A 20,394-nucleotide genomic window follows, 5' to 3' on the forward strand; every position below is an offset into this window, starting at 1 on the left:
AATATGTTTTTGCAGAAGAACTTAAATGAATTAAATTACAGAAATAATAATAGATTATATAAATATATCTGTAAATTGTAAATGCGTGCTAGTATGATAAATTCTTCATGAATGATCGAAAGTGAAAGATATACATTCAATCAACAAAACAACAATGCTCAATAAAAAGCGAAAATGATTCAAAACACGAATTGCATGAGAGTGTTAAAATGTAATTCTCATTTTTTTTACATTGAATGATTTTGCGTTACCTTGACTGGCAATATTGAATATTAACATACAATAGAAAAACAAACCTGCGCATTATGCCAATTAAAAAGAATTTTCATGATCATTGGAATCTCTTTACTAGTTAATATGTGTGATGCTTGAATAGCATTTCATATCAGAAATTTTTATTGTTTTATTTTTGTTTGTAAAAACGTCGGTCAAAAGTGAGGGCTTGTTTTTATGATGTTGTTCGTACATTACCGTTTACACGTCATGACGGAGTTTGAATTAATGGTAGCCGCTCAATACGTTAAATGTTTGGGGGGGGGGTCAATTTTATAATTATAAAATACTTTATTTTTATGAATTAAACGGGCTAGTATCTCTGCAGTGTATAGTTTCTGATAATCTGCTTTTGACAATGTATTTTATTGTTTACGATATTTAACAAATCTAATGGGAGTAAGTTAAGTATTTTGGCTTTAAATTTCTCAACCAAATGGCTGCACAATGGTACTACCAAGAGACAACTTATTGATATCATTAATTGTGTTAAATAACCAGAGTTTTGTCAGCCACCTGTGGTTAATGATACTATGTTGTAAGTTAGTCAGGACAATAACTGATTAAATCATGGAACTATACTGTTTCTATGAGTCCTTGATAAAAACGAGAAAAAAAAAACGCTTTGGTCTGAACAAAGGAGCAATTAAATACGGAATTCACGGAATTCATATGCTCCAATGAGAGTAGACGCAAACAATCACAACAAAACAATGAAATTACTCACGCAGATTTATTTATTGTGTTACAGTGTTAGTTTTACCAGACAAGTACCATTATAGTCAATTATTATATGGTATGTGCATGACAACGATTTTGTTATTTTGTTCATCCATATTTGTTTCAGTACATTTATTTTTATTTATTCAGAAATTTGTTACATTTTTTATAATTTTTTTTTCAGAAAAAGAGTCGGTTAGATGGGTGGTCGCAAAGATGTTTTTTTTTGGTAACTACATAATACCGACAACGAACATACTGGTAAGCGTAGTTCGATTATGACCGTCTGCACATATCTATTTGCATTTCAACCCTTTACGATGGACAACCACTTTTGATTTAGATTTTTCTGAATGTGGGGTTACAACAGTCACATTTATTATGTAGCTTTAACCATTCCAATACATTGTTCCTTGTATCAGAAACAACAACTGAAGTTGGTAAAATGTCAATCTGGATTTCATCGTTGTAATGTAAAGTTTTGAAATATAAGGTGTTATAAATGTGAAAAAAGATCGCTTGATAGATAATAAATGAAAAAACTATTGGGCTATGTCATTTAACGAATAATATTCACGTTGGTCATGGACAAATACAAACAAATGACACCACTTTACCAACTTAATTAATTAATTTAATTGTGTTTATTTTTGTTGAAATGCTTCTTCATGCAGAACAATTAACAATCGATCGATCGGGAGTTTTAGTTAGGAACCAACAATTTTACTGGTCGGAGTATAGCTGAGACTAATTTAAGTCTCTAAAATACACTGCAACAACCACATATAATATTATGTAGACAAACACAGAAACTGGCAAGGTTATATGAATAATAGGAAAAGCTGAACGTTAAAAACATGCAAATCGTTTTTAAGTATTGTTATTGCTAATGAATTTTATTTATTATGGATAAAGTTTAAACAACATTGTAAAAATAAAGTAAAAATACACGTTCATAAACATGTATTAACTAATTTGAAAGACTTACTCAATAAGTCAATACATTATGCCTTTTAACTGACTAACACTATAAGATGTTTTTTCGTATGTTATCATTGTATTTGTAAGTATTTTGGGTCTCTACATGGTTCGGTTCCTATGTCTGTACGTTACAACGATATGTCCGTTCAATTGTGAAGTTGTATGATGTCGTCTATTAAATTGCGCTCGCATGCTTGTTTAAAACATTTATCAATTCAAATCATACTGGCGCTAAGTTATTAGTTATTCATACTCTTTTCTGAACATAGGTTAACTTACCTTTATATTGTTTTACAATAAATGTCAACATCATTGCTTTTTTTGTTAAAAAATAATTTTCGTACAAAGTCGTTCAGTTTCTATTTGTATTTGATATAATTGCATTTGATCGAAGATTTCAAGCAGTGTTTGGGGTTCAAACTATTTATTTACGAATATTTATGTGTACATCCGCAAAATCATACTATACTTGTTAACCCGGTTTAACTTATTTTGGTACACGGATACACTACATGTGCTTACAGTTTAAGTCTATATATAAATTGTAACATATGTAAATATGTACTTGACTCATACGGGTGATATCATATTATATCAAGTTATATTTAGGTAAGTTCTTATTTTAAATTTTATTCTTATAATGATGAAATATTTTATCTTTATTATGAAGTACAAAAAACAAGTACCAAATTTTAATTGTTTTGTCCATAGTCTTAAACTAAAAATCCAGATTGAGAAAGAAATAGCCCTCAGTAATGACAGATTACAAATCTTTGAACAAAAATGGAATCGGATTAAATTCTTATAATGTTTGTCCACTTATATACATTTCACTCTTATGTTAGTTTATCTTTCTGAAATATATATATATATATATATATAGATATTTCAATCTTATAAGATCATTGTGAATGTACAACAAAACACACAAGTCCAGTATGCTTTCTTCCGACTCTATACAACTCATCATTTTTCATAACTATTCTTCTGTTGTTCTTTCCTTTTCTCTTTGAAAAAAATATATACATATTAGCATATCTTGTATAACATGTCTGAATTTATTGCTTTGTACAATCACTATACTATGTTGTATGATCATATACATGTACACATTGTATGTATAATATTGAATAAAAAAAAAAAAAAGTTCTTATTCCATTTTTCAAAAATCAATAATAAATTCACATATCTTTCCCAGTTAAAGAAGCATATCCACAACGTTTTGTTTTGTATTTAATGAGAAATGGACCGGTTAAAGCATTTGAATTTAATAACATGTGCTGGAATATACTAACTCGTGATTAACAGTAGAAAGTATTAACCAACTTGCACATCTTTATGCATTTACTTTAATATTATCATAAGAACGATACTGTAATAGGAAAAGAGCTGATGGACAAATTGCCTTCTTTCAATGTTCCTTCGTCAATGTGTCTCTTTAAATTTTAAATGTTTAAACTTATTTTAGACAAGTCGTAATATTATTTTTCGAAACTATTATTAGAATCAATTGCGCATTTCTTTTAACTCCTAGTATTTGTGATAAAAAACACGGAATATATTTAAAAGTAAAGTTTTATTTTAGTATATTATCATTTATATGTTTTTAAATTAATGAACCATTTTAACGATAACATGAGTGCAAATATTTGTAAGATAATACGTTTATTGGTAACCGAAACGCTAAACTTAACTGAACGATTAAGTTTGTGTTCTTGCAGGCATAAATTCATTTTTGTAACAAAAATAAATATTGTGTTCTCTCTTTAAAAAATCGAATTAGATTGTAATTATTTTATTTTACTTGTATTCCAAAATTCAATTATTTTGATACGTAATTTGTCATCAACTACCTACATTAAACTAATATGATCATTTACAATAGTTGTTTTTTAATTTAATATAATACTTTGGTAACTTCGATTTTCATCATCTTTATCCTTAGAGAAAAGATAAACCGATTGCTCTCAACCACAATGCACGAGAAATATCTTTATCGGGTTTTGAAATATACGGAAAATATCAATGATGGGTTGAAGGCCCGAGATCCTACGTCAACACGAACGGTGTGTGAACACGTGGAGTCCGGTAGCGACTACCCGTCGCGCTTCCTGTCCACTTCCGCCAACCGTGAGGCCGCTAAGTTGTTTGCTTCCAAGGGCTGGCACCAACCGAAGCGAATCGCTCATATTGATTGTGAGTGTCTGCGACGAGAGAACCCGCGCGTACAGTTCATCGATCTTCGCGACTCGTCCGTCCTTCAGCGCTACATCGGCCCCGATAAGCCCGTAGTAAGAAGATGCGCCCAGAAGTACGCCGAGGTTTTAATCGAGGGTTACGTTCCTCCTTCTTGTGTGAGAATTGAACTCGTTCAGTAAGCATGTCGCAATTAAATATTTGAGCATTGTACTCGTTCAGTATGAATGTCGCAATTGAATATTTGAGCATTGTACTCGTTCAGTAAGCATTTCGCAATTGTTCATTCTTCTTGTGTTAGCATTGTACTCATTTAGTAAGCGTGTCGCAATAGAATATTTGCTGATCACGTTTATGATTGAATTTATTGAAGCTTTAATGCGAATACCAACCAATGCCGAATTCATGCATTCTTTGCATTGATAAATGCTTATTTAATATTGTGTGTGTCTGAAATACGAATATGAAAGTTTTTATCCATGAATATTGTTTTTTTTTTAAATGTATTTGTTTATAAAGTATTTTTAGAATAGTGTTTGTGTAAAGCTATATTGTGATATTCAATAAACTATTAGATTGTATTGTTAATAGTTATACCTGATAAATAAACATTTCAATAACAAACAAAATGTTTTCAGAAAAAAAGTATTTCAAATTCAAATACTAAGCCGCTATCGTCCAAAGTTGTCAGTATATGCTTGACGTTGCTTTTTTTTTTCGTATGACATGCAGTCAGAGACTCTCCATTAAATAATGAAAAGTAAGTTGGTTCCTTTTTTCCTATTCCACTATTATTTATTCGAATAAGGAATAAGAATAGTTAAGTATTCATTATTGATGCCTAACATATTTCATAGAAGCATTTTAAGAAAAATAATACATACCATTAGCGAAGTAAAAACACAAAAAATCAAACACTTTTAATCTTATGAATCGCAATGCATTTCCATGTTTTTTTCTCGCGCTTGAATAGTATTTCTTGTTTAAACCGAACTGGCATTTTCTACTTCAAATACTAACTTCACATCAACCAAACCTAAACCCTATAAATTCATTTTACATAAATCTGATATAAAAATGCAAAGTAGTACATTTCAACATATTGTTTTTTTACTACTCCAGTTCCTTTTTTGCGGCTGAATAGGAAAAGGAACAACTTTCTTATTCCTTAGTTTAGGCGTACGATATGCTCAGGAACGTCTTCACACCAGCGTTTCCCGTTCCTTGTATCACAAATGATGTCATTAGCGTCCATCACTTTTGTGGATAACAACTGAATCACAATTTCACTGAACTGCACATTGTAAATACATGTCAATTCTTTTTAAATAATACATAATAGTATACTCGCTGAAAGGGACCTTTTCATGTTTTGGTTAAGGTACAAAATTAAAAATATGTTTCAGATTCGCAAATGTTCGATTTAGATATTTGTGAGAAAACATTAATAGTATTAGTTTTAGTCTTATTTGGCACTGATACACAAATCATGGTAAGATACCAACAAATATATACATACTAACATATAAGGATAAATGACTAGTCAAGTAATACATGGCATAATATAACAAATATTAGTTCAAATAAATAAATATTACCATGAAATGCTAACCATTACCAGGGATAACACAAAAAAGTGAAAATGATTTCACTTATTTCCACTGTGGTCCCTGATATTGGCAGCCTGTCACAGAAAGTCATGTTACTTGTTTCAATGGTAATTAACGTGTAAGCACAAACATACTAGTTCAGTTAGGAATGCTTAATGAGATCACACTATATATATCACATGATATGAGTATCAGATTTAATGTTGCATCACATATTTGTCAGTCATACTTTAATCCAACTACTTTAAAGACATTACATATTAAAAAAAAATACAATGATTTAAGATCAAAATGCAGTAAAGTAAAAAATGGTCAATGTTAAACTAAAAGTTGAATAAAACAGGTTCAATTAAAGCTAACATAAAATGACTGTGATAACATCAACTGACCAGTAAGTGGGTTTTGATGGCTTGCTTAAACGAGTGGACAGATTCGATATCCCTAAGTGATTGTGGGAGACTATTCCACAGAACAATACCATTGTAAGCTAAAGATTTCTTACCAAACAACTTCCAACTTTTGGCAAAGAAAATCTCCCAGTGTCACACAAACTATATTTTCTATCAAGTGAACCGGTCACAGGGAGTGCAGACATTCTAGACCTGGAACATCGGTTATGGGCCGAATTCAGGGGTACAACATGCTTTTTAAGATACTCAGGACAGGTGTCTGACTTTATCTTACATGACATAGAGTTAACTGATCTACTCTCTTAGAAACAGGTAACCAGTTTAGTGACTTAAATTGTTCAATATCAACATGAGACCTGCTATGCATATTTAGTACAAATCTGATCAATTTATTTTGGAAAGTCTGAAGCCTAGTTTTCCAATATTGGGTCAAACTAGGGTATCAAAATGAACATAGTCGAAATGACATTTTACCAGGGACATGATCAAAGTTTTCCTAGTGTGAAGATCCAAATATTTGTTCTTTCTATATAAGTACTTAAACCGGGCATTAGGCTTTGTAACCACAGACCTTGTAATATTATTGCATGAAAGATGTTGATCTAAAACTGCACCAAGATACTAAACTTAACTTGTGGTTTGTGTGAGGTTGAGCTCTTTAAAACCGGTTTAAACCCCCAATGCTTAGCATTGACCGTTCCAAGGCGTTGACCCCAGCTTTATTCTTTTATGTGTTTATGTTGTTTTGTATTGTGCTGTTTTGTGCTGTTTTGTACTGTTTTGGCAATTGGTCACTAGCCTAAATAAAGGACCAACTAATTGTTTATAATGAGAATTCAATACTGCTCCAGCAGCTTGAGTTTCACTTCTTTATATTGAATATTTGTACCATTACATGAAATTTTTAAAGTACTTTGTGACCTTAACTTAGTCTTTGAACCAAAGAGTATGGATTCAGTCTTACCAAGAAGAAGTGATAGCTTGTTATCTATAAGCCATTTACTTACACTCTCCATTTCAGAAGATAAAATAAGTTAAATGTCGGCTATATGGTTACCATGAACAAGGATCACTGAGTCATCAGCATATAAGTAAATTTTGTTTTTTGATCACTGCCGACACGTCGTTAACGTAGATCAAAAATAGCAGGGGGCCTTAAAATGAACCATGGGGAACGCCACATTCGACAGAAGCCATATTGGAATGAATACCTGATACATCAACTACCTGATGTCGATCAGAGGGATAAGACTGGAACCAAAGGACAACATCTGAACTGAGACCAATGGCTTTTAATTTCATTATCAAAATACTGGGATTTACGTTTTCGAAAGCCTTCTGCAGATTAAGGAGAACCATTCCAACCATATAACCTTTATCCATTTGAAATTGACGAAATCTTAAAGATGGATGAGACAAGTATCTATTAAAAACCCGCATTGACCATGTTCTAAAATATCTATTATATGCATCTTTGGACAATTAAAACCTGAAAATTATAAAGCGTTGCAACGCGAAACGATTGAAAGATTGAAGAGTTCTGTTGTTGTCGTTATAATTTGTGAAACTACTAGGATTGCTTATATAAAGTATACAATACATTCTTTGTTGTTTGACCTTTGACCTTGAAGGATGACCTTGACCTCCTTTCAACAATCAAAATGTGCAGCTCCATGAGATACACATGCATGCAAAATATCAAGTTGCTATCTTCAATATTGCAAAAGTTATGGCCAATTCACCATACCGGGGGCATAAAAATGAGTGAAAATCTCTGACCCGGCCCCACCCCAACCCCCATAACTTTTGACCCAGGGGTCAGATCATAATTCCAAATAGTGCAGGGTCGCACATATGCTCATAGGTACCATGTGTGCAAGTTTCAAGGTTCTAGTGCTTACAGTGTAGGATGAGATAGTGGCCAGGACGGACGGACAGACGGACGGACTGACGGACGGACTGACTGACGGACAGACGGCGTAGATAACCACAATATCCCTACGCTTTTCATGTATTTTTGTACTGCAAAATGTAAGCTTAATATACGAACACTACTGTATTACTATAACATATTTGGGTATTATTCTCAAGCATCTACATATGTTTATATAAACTAGTATGAAACGATATTTAAACCAATTTCACATGTAGACCTTATCTATGTCAACAACAATATACGAAATTAGCTTCATAATAACTTGACGTCGTAAGTACACATATTAAATCAAAGTATTATATCGATAGTAATATATTGCAATGAAACATAATATAACATGATATAATCACCAACATTTTGTAATTAAAGGTGTAAGCACTATACGCTTATTTGGTCCACTTGGGCTATGTTTATGTCCCATTCTGTTAATATATATGCCATCTTACATTTTTTTCCTACCCTTTTAAATATAATACTCACTCTTTTTTGCCCCGTTTATTCGATGTATATGTACATGCAGAAATGCCCAACGTGTTTTAATTGATTGACATCGGTTTGTTTTATTGTATATTTCTTTTATTGAATATATTGTATCCGACATATTTTCACTAAACAGGACACCTTGCTGTTTCCCTCCCCTCCTGCCCTCAGAGATAGTTAACCTTTACATTAATATAGTTGATATATTTAACGAAGAACTTAACCTTTGGTCAAAGTCTTCTTATGTGAATCGAATGAGAACGTGAATTTTACATAACTGTTAAACATAGTGTTCGTAATTTTTAAAATCGTGTTTTTGTGGGTTTTTTTTCTTTCGTTTTTAACAGTCGTTTATATCATGGGGATCAGTAAATCAACTCACACTTTTTATTGGCTATCTGGTTTTACCAGTATTAAGTGTACGTACTTATGCCACTAAATGACAACTGTCCTACGTGAACAAGGGTTAATGGTTAAATAGAAGAGGAAATATTTCATGACCAATCACGACAATAAATGGGTCTCAATGCAAGTGATTTAACCTTCGATCCTCAGATGTTGACTTACTGAAAATACGGAAACGTGTTTCGTCTTAATCACGGTGAAGAAGCATATCGGTCACCTTTCTGTCAAAATGCTGCCTATCTGTTCATTCTTCGCTGCCTCTCTGTCATAAACAAGAAAAATGGATGCTCGGAATTCACAAAACAGGTAAGAAAATCTAAAATTAATGCCCGCAAACACATTTGTACATAAAAAGAGGTGGTCCATGAGTTGAAGCATATATCCAGCTACAGGTTCACAGTACCAAGAACGTTGCATGTTGCTCGAACACGAAAAAAACAAGACATCACATTTTTATATGTGTTTTGTTGTGTAATTTATAATGTTGTTATATTTAGAACACGTTTCCATGCACAATGTCATGTTTCTTTTAATGTGTGTGAAGAAAAATAAATTTTGTGTAAATAAACGAATTTTGCTAACTACTGTTAGTAAGGGAATCGACTCTTTCACGATTGTTTACATCGCTCTATGACAACGTGTAGTGAACACTCGCATCGTTAATTTTAAAGGATCACTAGCATTCACGTAAGTTTTAACCTTTACTGTACTTTCATTCATTTAAAGTTACCATTATAGATGTTTCAATATCGTAAAAATGGTATTCCTTCTTTTGAAATAGTCAATTAATTGTTGACAGATCCACTCGAGTTTTCTGGTGTATTGCGACTGTACACGATTCAAGCAATATTGTTGTGAAAACCGTGGTTTTCTATCGCAATTTATATATAGTTGTATAGAATTTATTGAAACAATGTTCAAACTTTTGAAAAACCTGCAAGTTAAGAGAAAGTACGATATAAACAATTAAAACTATTTGAAATGGCAAATGACACTTGCAGTGAACGTCATATTGCTCATTTTAAATAATTATCGTCGATAGGTTGCAATTGCATAAATAGTATGGATGCAGCGCTAGACTTACATACGGGTGGTTGGAGATCAATTTTCGTAATAGTCACCTTTTTTGTTATAATACGTGCAAATATATGAACGTTACTTAGTAAAAATATTGCAACTAATTAACAATATTTTAATTAGTGTGTTAAAAAGAAAAACCTAATATGATTTTTCTTTTCCTTGCAGAATGCCTCTCAAAACGTGTGTTTTATGCGAAAAAAACGCTCAAAATACATGAGCGCCGTCTTGTAAATAAACGTGTTCCAAATATTTTAAAAAGAATTTCCTTCTAGATACAACGAAAGATCAATTTATGTGTGGCAAATGTAGTCGGCCAGCGTATTACACTGCATCACAACAACCTTCTTGTGCACAAAAACCTTCTTGTGCCTCTACCAGCTCATCGTCGCCGCAATCAATCCTCCTTCAATCAAATTGAATATGCAAACAACATGAAAAAGCCATGCATATTGTTTCATTTGCAAAAAACCTGGACAACAATTTATTTTTGTTCGTACTTATACAGGGACGGAAACTTTCATTCAACATAATATTCTCATTACAGCGAAAAGTAGGTGTTGTCCCGGTTATATTGGAAGAAAAATGTTTACAAAATTTCAAGGTGTAGCTCGTTACCATGACAACCAACGACAATACGTTGCTGTTTCACATCATGCTGTGTGTTTTCAATACTCATGTACATTTTAATAATTTTCATGATGACGTATAATGTATATTTATTTACATTTGCAATTGATTTTATATATCATAACACATATTCACATGTATTTATGATGTTGCCATAGCAACCATAATACAGCGATATTAACTATAAAACTGTTCTTTTCCTTTACTTAATATTCTGCCCTTTACGATAAAAGTTAATTCATTTAATTATGTTACAGGGCATTTTCACCCCTTCGTGAACCTAGCCCTTTCTGTGTAAATTCATAAACCCGAATTACTTGAATAAGAAGAAATTCAATGAATACACTATTAAGAAATAATATTTTATTGAGTAAATGTAATTCTAAATAATGCGCGTTAATGACGTATGCTAACTGTATGTTATCAAGTGATGTAAATAATAAGGACTATGAAAGGTGTAGTTTGAAAAATAAAAATTGCACAAACAATAAACCTTTTGTTTCTTACCATCATGAAATAGAAATGTCTCAACACGCTGTTGTCATTAAGCAATCTGCAATTGTAATTTAACAACGTGAATGGACTGACGGACGTTGAATCAGATGTTTTAGGTAACAGATGATTACAGGTTGTAAAACGTGCTTTCGTCATTGTCTTGAGTTCATAATATATTGTAAAAGTGTTATGTTATATGATAAACATTGATAAATAATATATGTCAATATTGTTTTGTTATTTTTAGAAATTCTGTGTTCTGCAGTTCTATGCGAAAATTAAATTAAACGGTTAATGGAATGATCATGCGCTTTATTTAGTTGAGATGGTCCCACGTTGTCTGCATAGTTTAATAGTAATATCAGTTATGTGAATAATAGTCTATTGTTAATTAATTACGAATCGTTTTCGCACCGAACCAAAAGTAAAACATATAGAATACGAGAGGCAGACATAACAATATTCATACTTGATTTAAAATTGGTAAACCTTATTGAATCAAGTTTTTTTCATCGTTTGGGTTAGAAGACTTTTTTAATTGTGTTGTGAACTCAAATTATGAATTGCAAGTGTTAAAGAAAGTGAAACTTTGTACCGTTTGCAGACAATATGGTAAGCAGCACAGAAAAGCCGTGTGCGGCAAGTGAGCATTTCTCAAACAGTACTCTGACCCAATGTAAAAAACAGAAACTACAAACAAACATAAACTTTTAGGAATTAACATAAGGTCAACGCCGTGTAACTGTTATCGCGAAGTTTTATCTTTAACTTTGCATTGTATTTGATCCAATTCTTTAACGTTTGCTGCTAATGATAAGGTTTTAGGATAATCACTCTTGTTGAATTCGTTTTGGATTCATTGATTGGAAAACAACTTCGTTTCCCACTTACATCAGAAGAGAATGTCTGTTTTTATTTAAAAGTTACGTGTTTTCATTTAATAAAAAGTATGCGTGTGTAAAATATTCAAATTACGCTTACACTAATCTTTAACTCTAATACGGTAACATCTATACGAACAAAACATGCAATTTTTCTTCAATGCATTGCTATTATGCTTCGCAAAAAATAACAAGTATCATAACAAGCTTTGGACACAATACAAAAGACTTAAACAACGTTTTTGAATTATTTTAGTTCTGACAGCAACAACAAAGCTATTTTAATGTTAATTTTTATTGAATTAGAAAAAAACTTATTGCTCATAATTGCGGAGTCTTTGCCAAGGTAACAGGCTTTTATTGTGACACTCGAATACGATTGGAAATTTTGCATCTCCTCTTCGAATGCTTTCCTCAGCGACGGTGTGTTCTCGGGCGTATGCAATTGCATCTTCTGGTGTGATCCACAGTATTCCTGTGCATGGCCTGTACTGATATGTTCCGGCGTCATTGGTTATGCACTTTGGTGTGCACATCAATCCGCATCCGTGACTTGCTGTTACCATGGTTATGGAAGGTCCGACCTCCGGAGCCCGTATTGCAATTATTGCATGGGTGGAAGGTAAAGGTTTGCTGGTGTCCACTACCCCGAAGTCGGTGTATTCTCCAAGATAATTGAGGCCTTGTGCGGACACTTTAATATGGGTCCATATTTTAGACGTTGGACGGCATTTCGTACTCGGCGTCTGGGCAGTGTTGTTGGTTCCAACTACGCCGTATGTCATTTGAACTGGAACAAAGAGCCAGTCAGAGGCCGCTGAGATCGAAGTATAATAGCTAGTGTTTTGCTTATATAAGTCTAGCGTATCTGATACAAGTGCTGGCAACAGTGACATCGGACTTGCGACTGGAAAGGCATTTCCTGAGTAAACGTCTTGCGTGGCATTATGAACAATGTTCCCTGAAAAGACACCCCTGGCAATATTTCTCCTCAAAACAATTGATGTCCGATTATCATTTTCTGTTAAAAGAAACTTTTCTCCTACATTAAGTGGTAGCTTTACAATTCGTTGATTTGAATCTGTTCCGCCAAATATTTTAGGCGTGTCAGCTTGCTTCGGTATCGCCCTCTTTTTACGACTAGCCAATGCCATTCTTGCAAGACCAACCTGCGTCCTAGGGTCATCACCAGGTCCGACGAATTTTTGACCGATTACCAGATTTGCGACCTCCTGTGTTGATTGAAGACCGCGATCAGTTTGAAAAACCGTACGTTCAACAGACACGCACACATCGTGGACCGGGTCGCATGTTAAATAAGGAGAACCACAATCAGGACACGTGGGAGCACGTTCGTATCTATACCAGTTTTGCGTCCAAAAGCTTTGATAACCATCAATGTTGACGTATCCTGGTAATCCGTCCATTGGTCTTTCGGGGGCATGTTGACCAGTGACTTCTGGATAATTTAAGCTTGGGTTAACTGCACAGTTAAAGAATTGGTGGTTGCGAAACATTTCCCAAATGTAGTCTACAAAAGCGTGGTGGAGGAAAAATACGGGATCGTGGGCGGCGGTATGAAGACCGGACATCTGTCCACCGACCCAAAGGTGAATACCACCGTGGATTATATCTAGGTTGAACACTAACGGAGCAGGAGCGATGATGTCGCGAGCCCGACAACGCGTCATAATCATTCGGATATGCTCTTTGTTAAACAGCATTCCTTGGCCACTGATATTTCTTGTTAAGGGACCAATAGGGGTTACCCAGTTTGCGAATGGTCCCGAGATTACCTGTTTGTCACCGTTTCCAAAGAACGCCGGTGAGAACAAGATTGTGTTTACTGGATTCTCCATATCGTTGTCGAGAATGGAATCCCAATATGGGAGTGAAACTTGCCCGTCAATTCTTCGTAGTGCCTCCTCAAACCTGTAATTGTCCAATCCCAAATGTATCAACATCGTAAAAGTAACAAATACATTATGTGTGAGAAAGTACATTTCAGGAAAATGATAATATCGCATGTTAATGGTTTCAGTTACGTACATTGCTAGATAGACTCTGTGCCACCCAAGAAAGTTTGGACCGCCGTGGGCGGAAGTCGTTACGATGCCCCGATGAAGCTGGGCGAACGTGTCATACTCTCCATTCTGCAACATCAAATCAACACACCATTAAACAGGTCAATATGGTCGTGTATTAAACACTAAACGAGGTAATTTATTGCATTGATGAAAATCACCATTAGTGAATGATTTGAGCGAGCATTATAAATCATATGGCAGCATTATGTTAACCCTCTAAGTTTACAGGCTACCGATCACAACATCAAGTGTTTTGCGATAAAGAAATGCTTTGTTTAGTGACCTTTCATGATAAAAACGTAGCTTAGCCGTGAAGCGAGCTCAGCATTACTGACAGAGTCGCAAATAACAGGTTAAGTAATACCCTTAACCGAATTAGCAGAATGAGACGCGACAAGATGCTGCTGGTCACAGACTTTGCTCTCCATTAAAAACCAATAGTGCTGAAAGGATTCATTATATTACAAAACATGAGATCCGGATGTGTGTCTCATTTAATGCTCCAGTGTTGCTGATTCGGTTTCTAGATGATGCAGAACAAACAAATAATCGATTGCTATTAAGCACTCTGAGTGTGTAATGTGTGAATGCCAACGGCTTGCTAAATTAATATTGTTCACTTACATGTTAACTTCCGCCGTTATGCATTTTGTAAAAAGCTTGATTACATAGTTTATATCTATATAAAACTTATAATATATAACAAGAAATATAAAATAGTTTCAATTATTTATAATTGCTAGTTTATGCCAAGCATTTACACGATTTATTCAACTTTATGTTATTGGTGCGACTTGCACGACTACTATGTAACACATTTCATATATTTTCGGCAGATTACACTTGCCTTGAATCCTTTGGAAGTCTATTGATTTGGGCAAAGCTCTGAAAATGCCGAATTCTTTTTACGCAATTTTTATGTTAGAAAAATTACAATATTACACTAACAACCATACCGTTTTCATCGTTTGCAATGCTGTATGAAATGCATTTCTTTCTCCGTCAGATAACCGTCTATATTCCCGTCGAATTCGAAATCCTGTCGGTGGAAATCTATCTTGTGAATAACTGTTCTCGCTTGGATCTGTGTACTGACGCTTGCTTCTTGAGTGCTCGTCACCTTCTGGTCTTATCATCTAATGTAACATTTTAGGAACGTTTTAGGAAAGGTGCAGACATAATATTATAGTATTTGTTACTTCCAAATTCATTAAAAGAGATGTAGATTCATGATTGCTAAACTTTAATATTGCATCGTTCTTACACCCTTCATGTATTTTCTTTTATACCAGAATACATTTGTTATTATAATCTGATAGTGATGAGTTTAATATGCTAAAATGTTTATGAAATGACTAATTACTTTGCTATTCATGAATTTACCAGCGAAATCTATTCGTTGTAAATCAACTTAATCACCATATAATTATCTCACAGTGATTTTAACATTTAATTTTTAACTTGTCAATTTTAAAAGCTAAACTAATTATACATGTAAAGTAAATTATTCTCAATACAGACGTACGGATGCAAGAAGGCTGTTAACGAAGTCTATGTCAGTCTTTGTGATATTGTAGTCTTCCCATCGCACCATGTCCTTTTTCCACACGAACTGCCGGATACAGTGCAGATGAACATCCTCTGGTGTCCCCAATGTGGGCATATCAATTCCCGCGTAGTCGATTGCTTCTTGTTCGGCAGTGGACTGACTGGCATCTTCCATTTGTTTGAGGTCGACGGATAATGAGGCCGTTCGATGAGTAGTGTTTGCTAAAGATGAAAGCCTGTTGACGCAGTCAACGAGCTCTGGTGGAAAGAAATTTTCAATCGGGGCAGCATTTGCGACCACCAGTACACACAAGGCTATCGCGATTTTCTGAAAATAAAGCATTTAAAACCTGATAACAATAAATTAAACATACCCATGAAGTTGTGCACGATTCGTGTTCGAATAAATGCTTGGTTAATGAAACATCGAATATAAACGCGGATTTCAATATAAAACATACAGCCGCTTGATACAAACAACTAAAGGATTTTATTCTAATAACTCAAATACTTTTATATGAATATTCTTGAATAAACTTGGGGATTAAGTACATGCGGAGTATTGTTATTGTTTCATGAAAATAGTCTTTTGCGAAAATAAGCTTTTCTCTTAAAGAGCATACAAATTCCACGTATAAAGTATCCACATATAAAATATGATAATTCTGATTAAACTTGCAAATAAGATCAATGAATAAAATAATATAGTATTATATAAGGTGTTTACCATCCTTAATTCAATCTACAAAACGTGTTTGGCATTTTGCACGATTAGCAATTTATTTATTTCAAAATCAATCTTGATGAAGAACATAAACTTAAGTAAATTCATTTATTAATAATTAATAACTATGAGTGAGACGCACTAGTGTTCTAAATTTTTAATTGTGATGAATATGGGCCCTGATAAAACAATATGTAAGCAATGCGTCTAACACTAAGAACAATAAAATAAGAGGATGTGCACCGCGCGTGCTAATGTGTATGTGTAACCTATCACGCTTACCATACCACTTTAAACCGACATACTGCCTTGATTACGTAAATTATCTTTAACGAACTTTTGCCTCAGTCACAAATAATCCGGTTGCCGGACGATGTGACCGAACTCCAGGCATCGGGAAGACTGGACACGTCGAGCTGTCCGCTGTTCGATGAGTGACAAAGTTAAAAACCTCAGTCACAAACAGACACCGATCACCGTCCGATCAGCGGCCGACGTCTCTTTCCGCTCATCGGGCTGGCGACCGGCCGATGATCGCACGGAAACCGGGCAAATTTGTAGCATCGGGCGGCGTCCGGATTAATTTTAAGTCTCACTTATAATTTTACCCGACGTCGGGCCTGGGAAGGAATCGAGTTGAGATCGAAACAAGATCGGACGATTAACGCACGGGTATCGCCCGGCGATCGCCCGACATCGGATTCATTGAACGTGTACCGGCAAAAGTAAAGGTATTTCCCAGAGGCATATACATCGACCGGCGACCGTCTGATTGCCGAAGGGCCTCCGCACGATGCCCGACGGACGCCGGACGGATGCTCGTTATGATAGACGTACAATGAATCCGATGTCGGGCGCACGCCGGGCGATTACCGTTCGTTGATCGTCCGATCTTTTTTCAATCTCAACTCGATTCCTTCCCGGGCCCGATGTCGTTTAAAACAAACTGTGATATAAAAAATTGATCCGGACGCCGTCCGATGCTACAAAATGACCCGATGTGCGTGCGATCATCGGCCGGCGCCAGCCCGATGAGCGGAAAAAAACGTCGGCCGCTAATCGGACGGTGATCGGTGTCTATTTGTGACTGAGGTTTTAAACTTTGTCACTCATCGAACGGCGGACGGCTCCGACATGTCCAGTCTTCCCGATGCCTGGAGATCGGTCACATCGGCCGGCGACCGGATTATTTGTGACTGAGGCATTATCAACGTGCAGTAGCATGTGGCAAAGAACATAGCCTATCATGTACAGACGACACATTTAGGTGTGCTGGATTTTGCAGTTCATTTAAAATTGTGCACGTGAACATGCAGCCCCTCATTAAAGTAAAAACAACATATTTCCAAACACAAAGTACATGTATCAGCATTTATATCAGAATTTATTTAAACAAGACTTTAAAAGTGTGTAAATGTTATGGTGGATATTTTTTTAATTGTTTCAAATATTTAAGATGTAAATAACTGGATTTATTATCGTAAATCTAAGCAAGTTAATACGATCTATTTCCCTTTTTCAAAACGGATGAAACGCCGATGAATAATGACGTCGTATTCAAAGTCAAAAGAAGAAGTTCCAAAACATAAACGAATGTACAGTTTTATTGAATTGAAAATAAGTTTATTTTACTGTACAGCAGAAAACGTCTTTATGTGCACATGGCGGGTACACTGTTGGAAAAACACCATTAATATGTATGTATTCATTCATGTGACAGAAGGAAGCAATTTTGGTTTTGCGACAAATAATTGTTTGTATAAATTTCATTAATGAATTAATTGATTAAAATAAGTGTTTTTTTTAGTTAACAGTTTTTTTTATAAAGGCTTATGTGTATAGCAAGCGTGTTTTCGTGTATTTCTTTAATACAAACGTTAATGGTTTACGATCAGTAACATGCATGACGATTTTTTCTTCATTGATCATTTTAATTAAATGTTCATACATACTATTTTTGTCCCCACATTTTCCTGATAATTATTCTACTTGCAAACTGTACTAAAGATAACTTACTTGCAACAATGCCATGATATTAGCGGAGATATTTGTTTCAAGACGATTTCACGTTATGGTCTAAGTTTGAACGAATGAACCACATTATATATACGAAAAAGCTACCTTCTTGACCTTTACAGTGAACCATACAAATACATTATAATCGCTACAAAGGTAATTAATCAAAACACGCCTCGTACTGTTGTTTACGACGTTATAGCTTTTCGTTGAAATGCGACGTTTAGTTTAATACAATTAAGCGACGAAAGGCGAATACATACAGGATATTTGTTTGTTTTCGGGGAAATACCGTGTTTTGTTTATCTCACTTCAGTGAAAAAAAATTCCACAAACGCTTTTGCGAAATGCAGTATCATACAGATATCGTAGTTTTGTTTTTGAATGTAGGCTCCTGTCCGGTATACACGATTATTCTAAGTAATAACAATTTCATGAGGATTGAGGATTGCCTGAAACTGGTACACATGGGGGAAATAGTTAAATTGGTTGAACAATACCGCACGAATAAACAATGGAAAACAGATCGATTTCATCCGTGTGTAAGGTTAATTAAAGTAAATCTACAAAGACATGCTAATTTTGTACTATTGTGTAGATGGTTCAAGTAAGTGTTGTTTGTTAAGAACGTGTCTAGATGTAACTATATCCGGGTCCTACTAGAATGGACATATGGCGAAGCTTCGTTGATTAAAAATTATCATAGGAGCCAACGTATTGGACATGAATCTATATAACGATCAATACAGAATGTACTAATGGCATATACGTTTCAACGACATTTTTATCACTATAGAGATTGACACGAAGTAATAATTGTTCGGTGCAAGCTTGATTGCCTTGATTGATAAGTGTTGTTTGGTATTATTTAAAAGTAAATGTCATTTAACTTACATTCAATCATGTATTGAATATTTATTATTATCAGAAAGAGACATGAGATCGAAAAAACCAGTTGTTTGATAAGGAAAGTGTTGCAATTTCGAGGTTCCCTCAAGCAACTGTAAGAGGAAATTTATTGTGATAAAATTTATGAAGATGTATCATAGACATTCCTTATATCTGTATTGCTTATTTCTATATTGTTCGTCTTAATGTGCAACTTAAATGTGTTAAATTACATTTAATATCTCCTGCTACAAGCTCTAAAATTGAACCCATGGCAGAGATGTATAGCAATAGCACCAAACGATAACTCTGCTGTTTAATTATTTTTCTCCATGTAAAATTGTCAATTAATGGACAACTCTGATTTGTTTTATCAAATAAAAAATACTGTTTATTACTATTATTATTCGGCAAACCATAACATGTAACAGTTGATTATTGTTATCATTATAATAAGTATGTACACCAAATAAACTTTGTATTTGTGTGTGATTGTTTCCCGGCATTGATGAGTTTCCGGGTCCATTAATCCGGTTTAATCCCCCAATCCCGCAATGATTTGCATTGGTCGTTCCGACCCGGTGACACCAGTCTAAATCATGATTTTATGTTAAAGGTCGTTTGGCCAACTGGTAATTTTTAAAGTTTAGAGACTAGCTGAAAAGGATTTCTCCATTGGTAATGCTTCTTGTGGTTTTAATATTTCTAAATAGTAAATGTTTGCTTGCATAATGCATAATTAAAGTACATGCACATTTATACAATCAACTAAGGTTCAACAGGCGGTATCCGCGATGCCTCGTACCAAGATGTGTCATAAATACGCTTGCTTTTTATACATAATAACTCATTCAACATTGACTGAGTTGGGTGTGAAAAAGGGGAATTGGCCATAAGCATATAATAAAACGATTTGTTATGAAATCAATATCAGAATGCTTGAAATTGATGATGCCATTTACAAATATCATGGACAATATTCTTGAACATGAGTCTTCTATATGAAACAAGTGTATAAGTGTTCAAGTTTACTTCCC

The 20,394-nt window shown here is 34.4% G+C and overlaps 2 protein-coding genes across 2 annotated transcripts; one reads left to right on the top strand and one right to left on the bottom strand.

The window, feature by feature from the left end:
* Positions 1-3,950: 3,950 nt before the first annotated feature.
* LOC127839888 (uncharacterized) lies at positions 3,951-4,352 on the top strand. Its single transcript, XM_052368280.1, has one exon. It carries the CDS (start codon positions 3,951-3,953, stop codon positions 4,350-4,352), a length of 402 nt encoding a protein of 133 aa, XP_052224240.1.
* Positions 4,353-11,529: 7,177 nt separating this feature from the next.
* On the bottom strand, positions 11,530-15,904 carry LOC127839889 (uncharacterized). The gene is made up of 4 exons (XM_052368281.1): positions 15,707-15,904; positions 14,144-14,247; positions 12,472-14,026; positions 11,530-11,553 (listed from the first exon to the last, which is right to left on the bottom strand). Exons 1-4 carry the CDS (start codon positions 15,902-15,904, stop codon positions 11,530-11,532), a joined length of 1,881 nt encoding a protein of 626 aa, XP_052224241.1.
* Between the last annotated feature and the right edge of the window lie 4,490 nt (positions 15,905-20,394).

The sequence above is a fragment of the Dreissena polymorpha genome, chromosome 7, assembly GCF_020536995.1.
Source record: "Dreissena polymorpha isolate Duluth1 chromosome 7, UMN_Dpol_1.0, whole genome shotgun sequence".
Lineage (NCBI taxonomy): Eukaryota > Metazoa > Mollusca > Bivalvia > Myida > Dreissenidae > Dreissena > Dreissena polymorpha.

What these genes read in the sequence shown, in the direction of transcription:
- LOC127839888 (XM_052368280.1), top strand. Translation starts at nt 3,951, where the DNA reads ATGCACGAGAAATATCTTTATCGGGTTTTGAAATATACGGAAAATATC.
- LOC127839889 (XM_052368281.1), bottom strand. Translation starts at nt 15,904, where the DNA reads ATGGAAGATGCCAGTCAGTCCACTGCCGAACAAGAAGCAATCGACTAC. An exon ending in TTAACAGCCTTCTTGCATCC is followed by an intron (nt 14,248 to 15,706) that starts GTACGTCTGTAT and finishes TTGATGTTGCAG; the next exon opens with AATGGAGAGTATGACACGTT. An exon ending in CACAGAGTCTATCTAGCAAT is followed by an intron (nt 14,027 to 14,143) that starts GTACGTAACTGA and finishes GGACAATTACAG; the next exon opens with GTTTGAGGAGGCACTACGAA.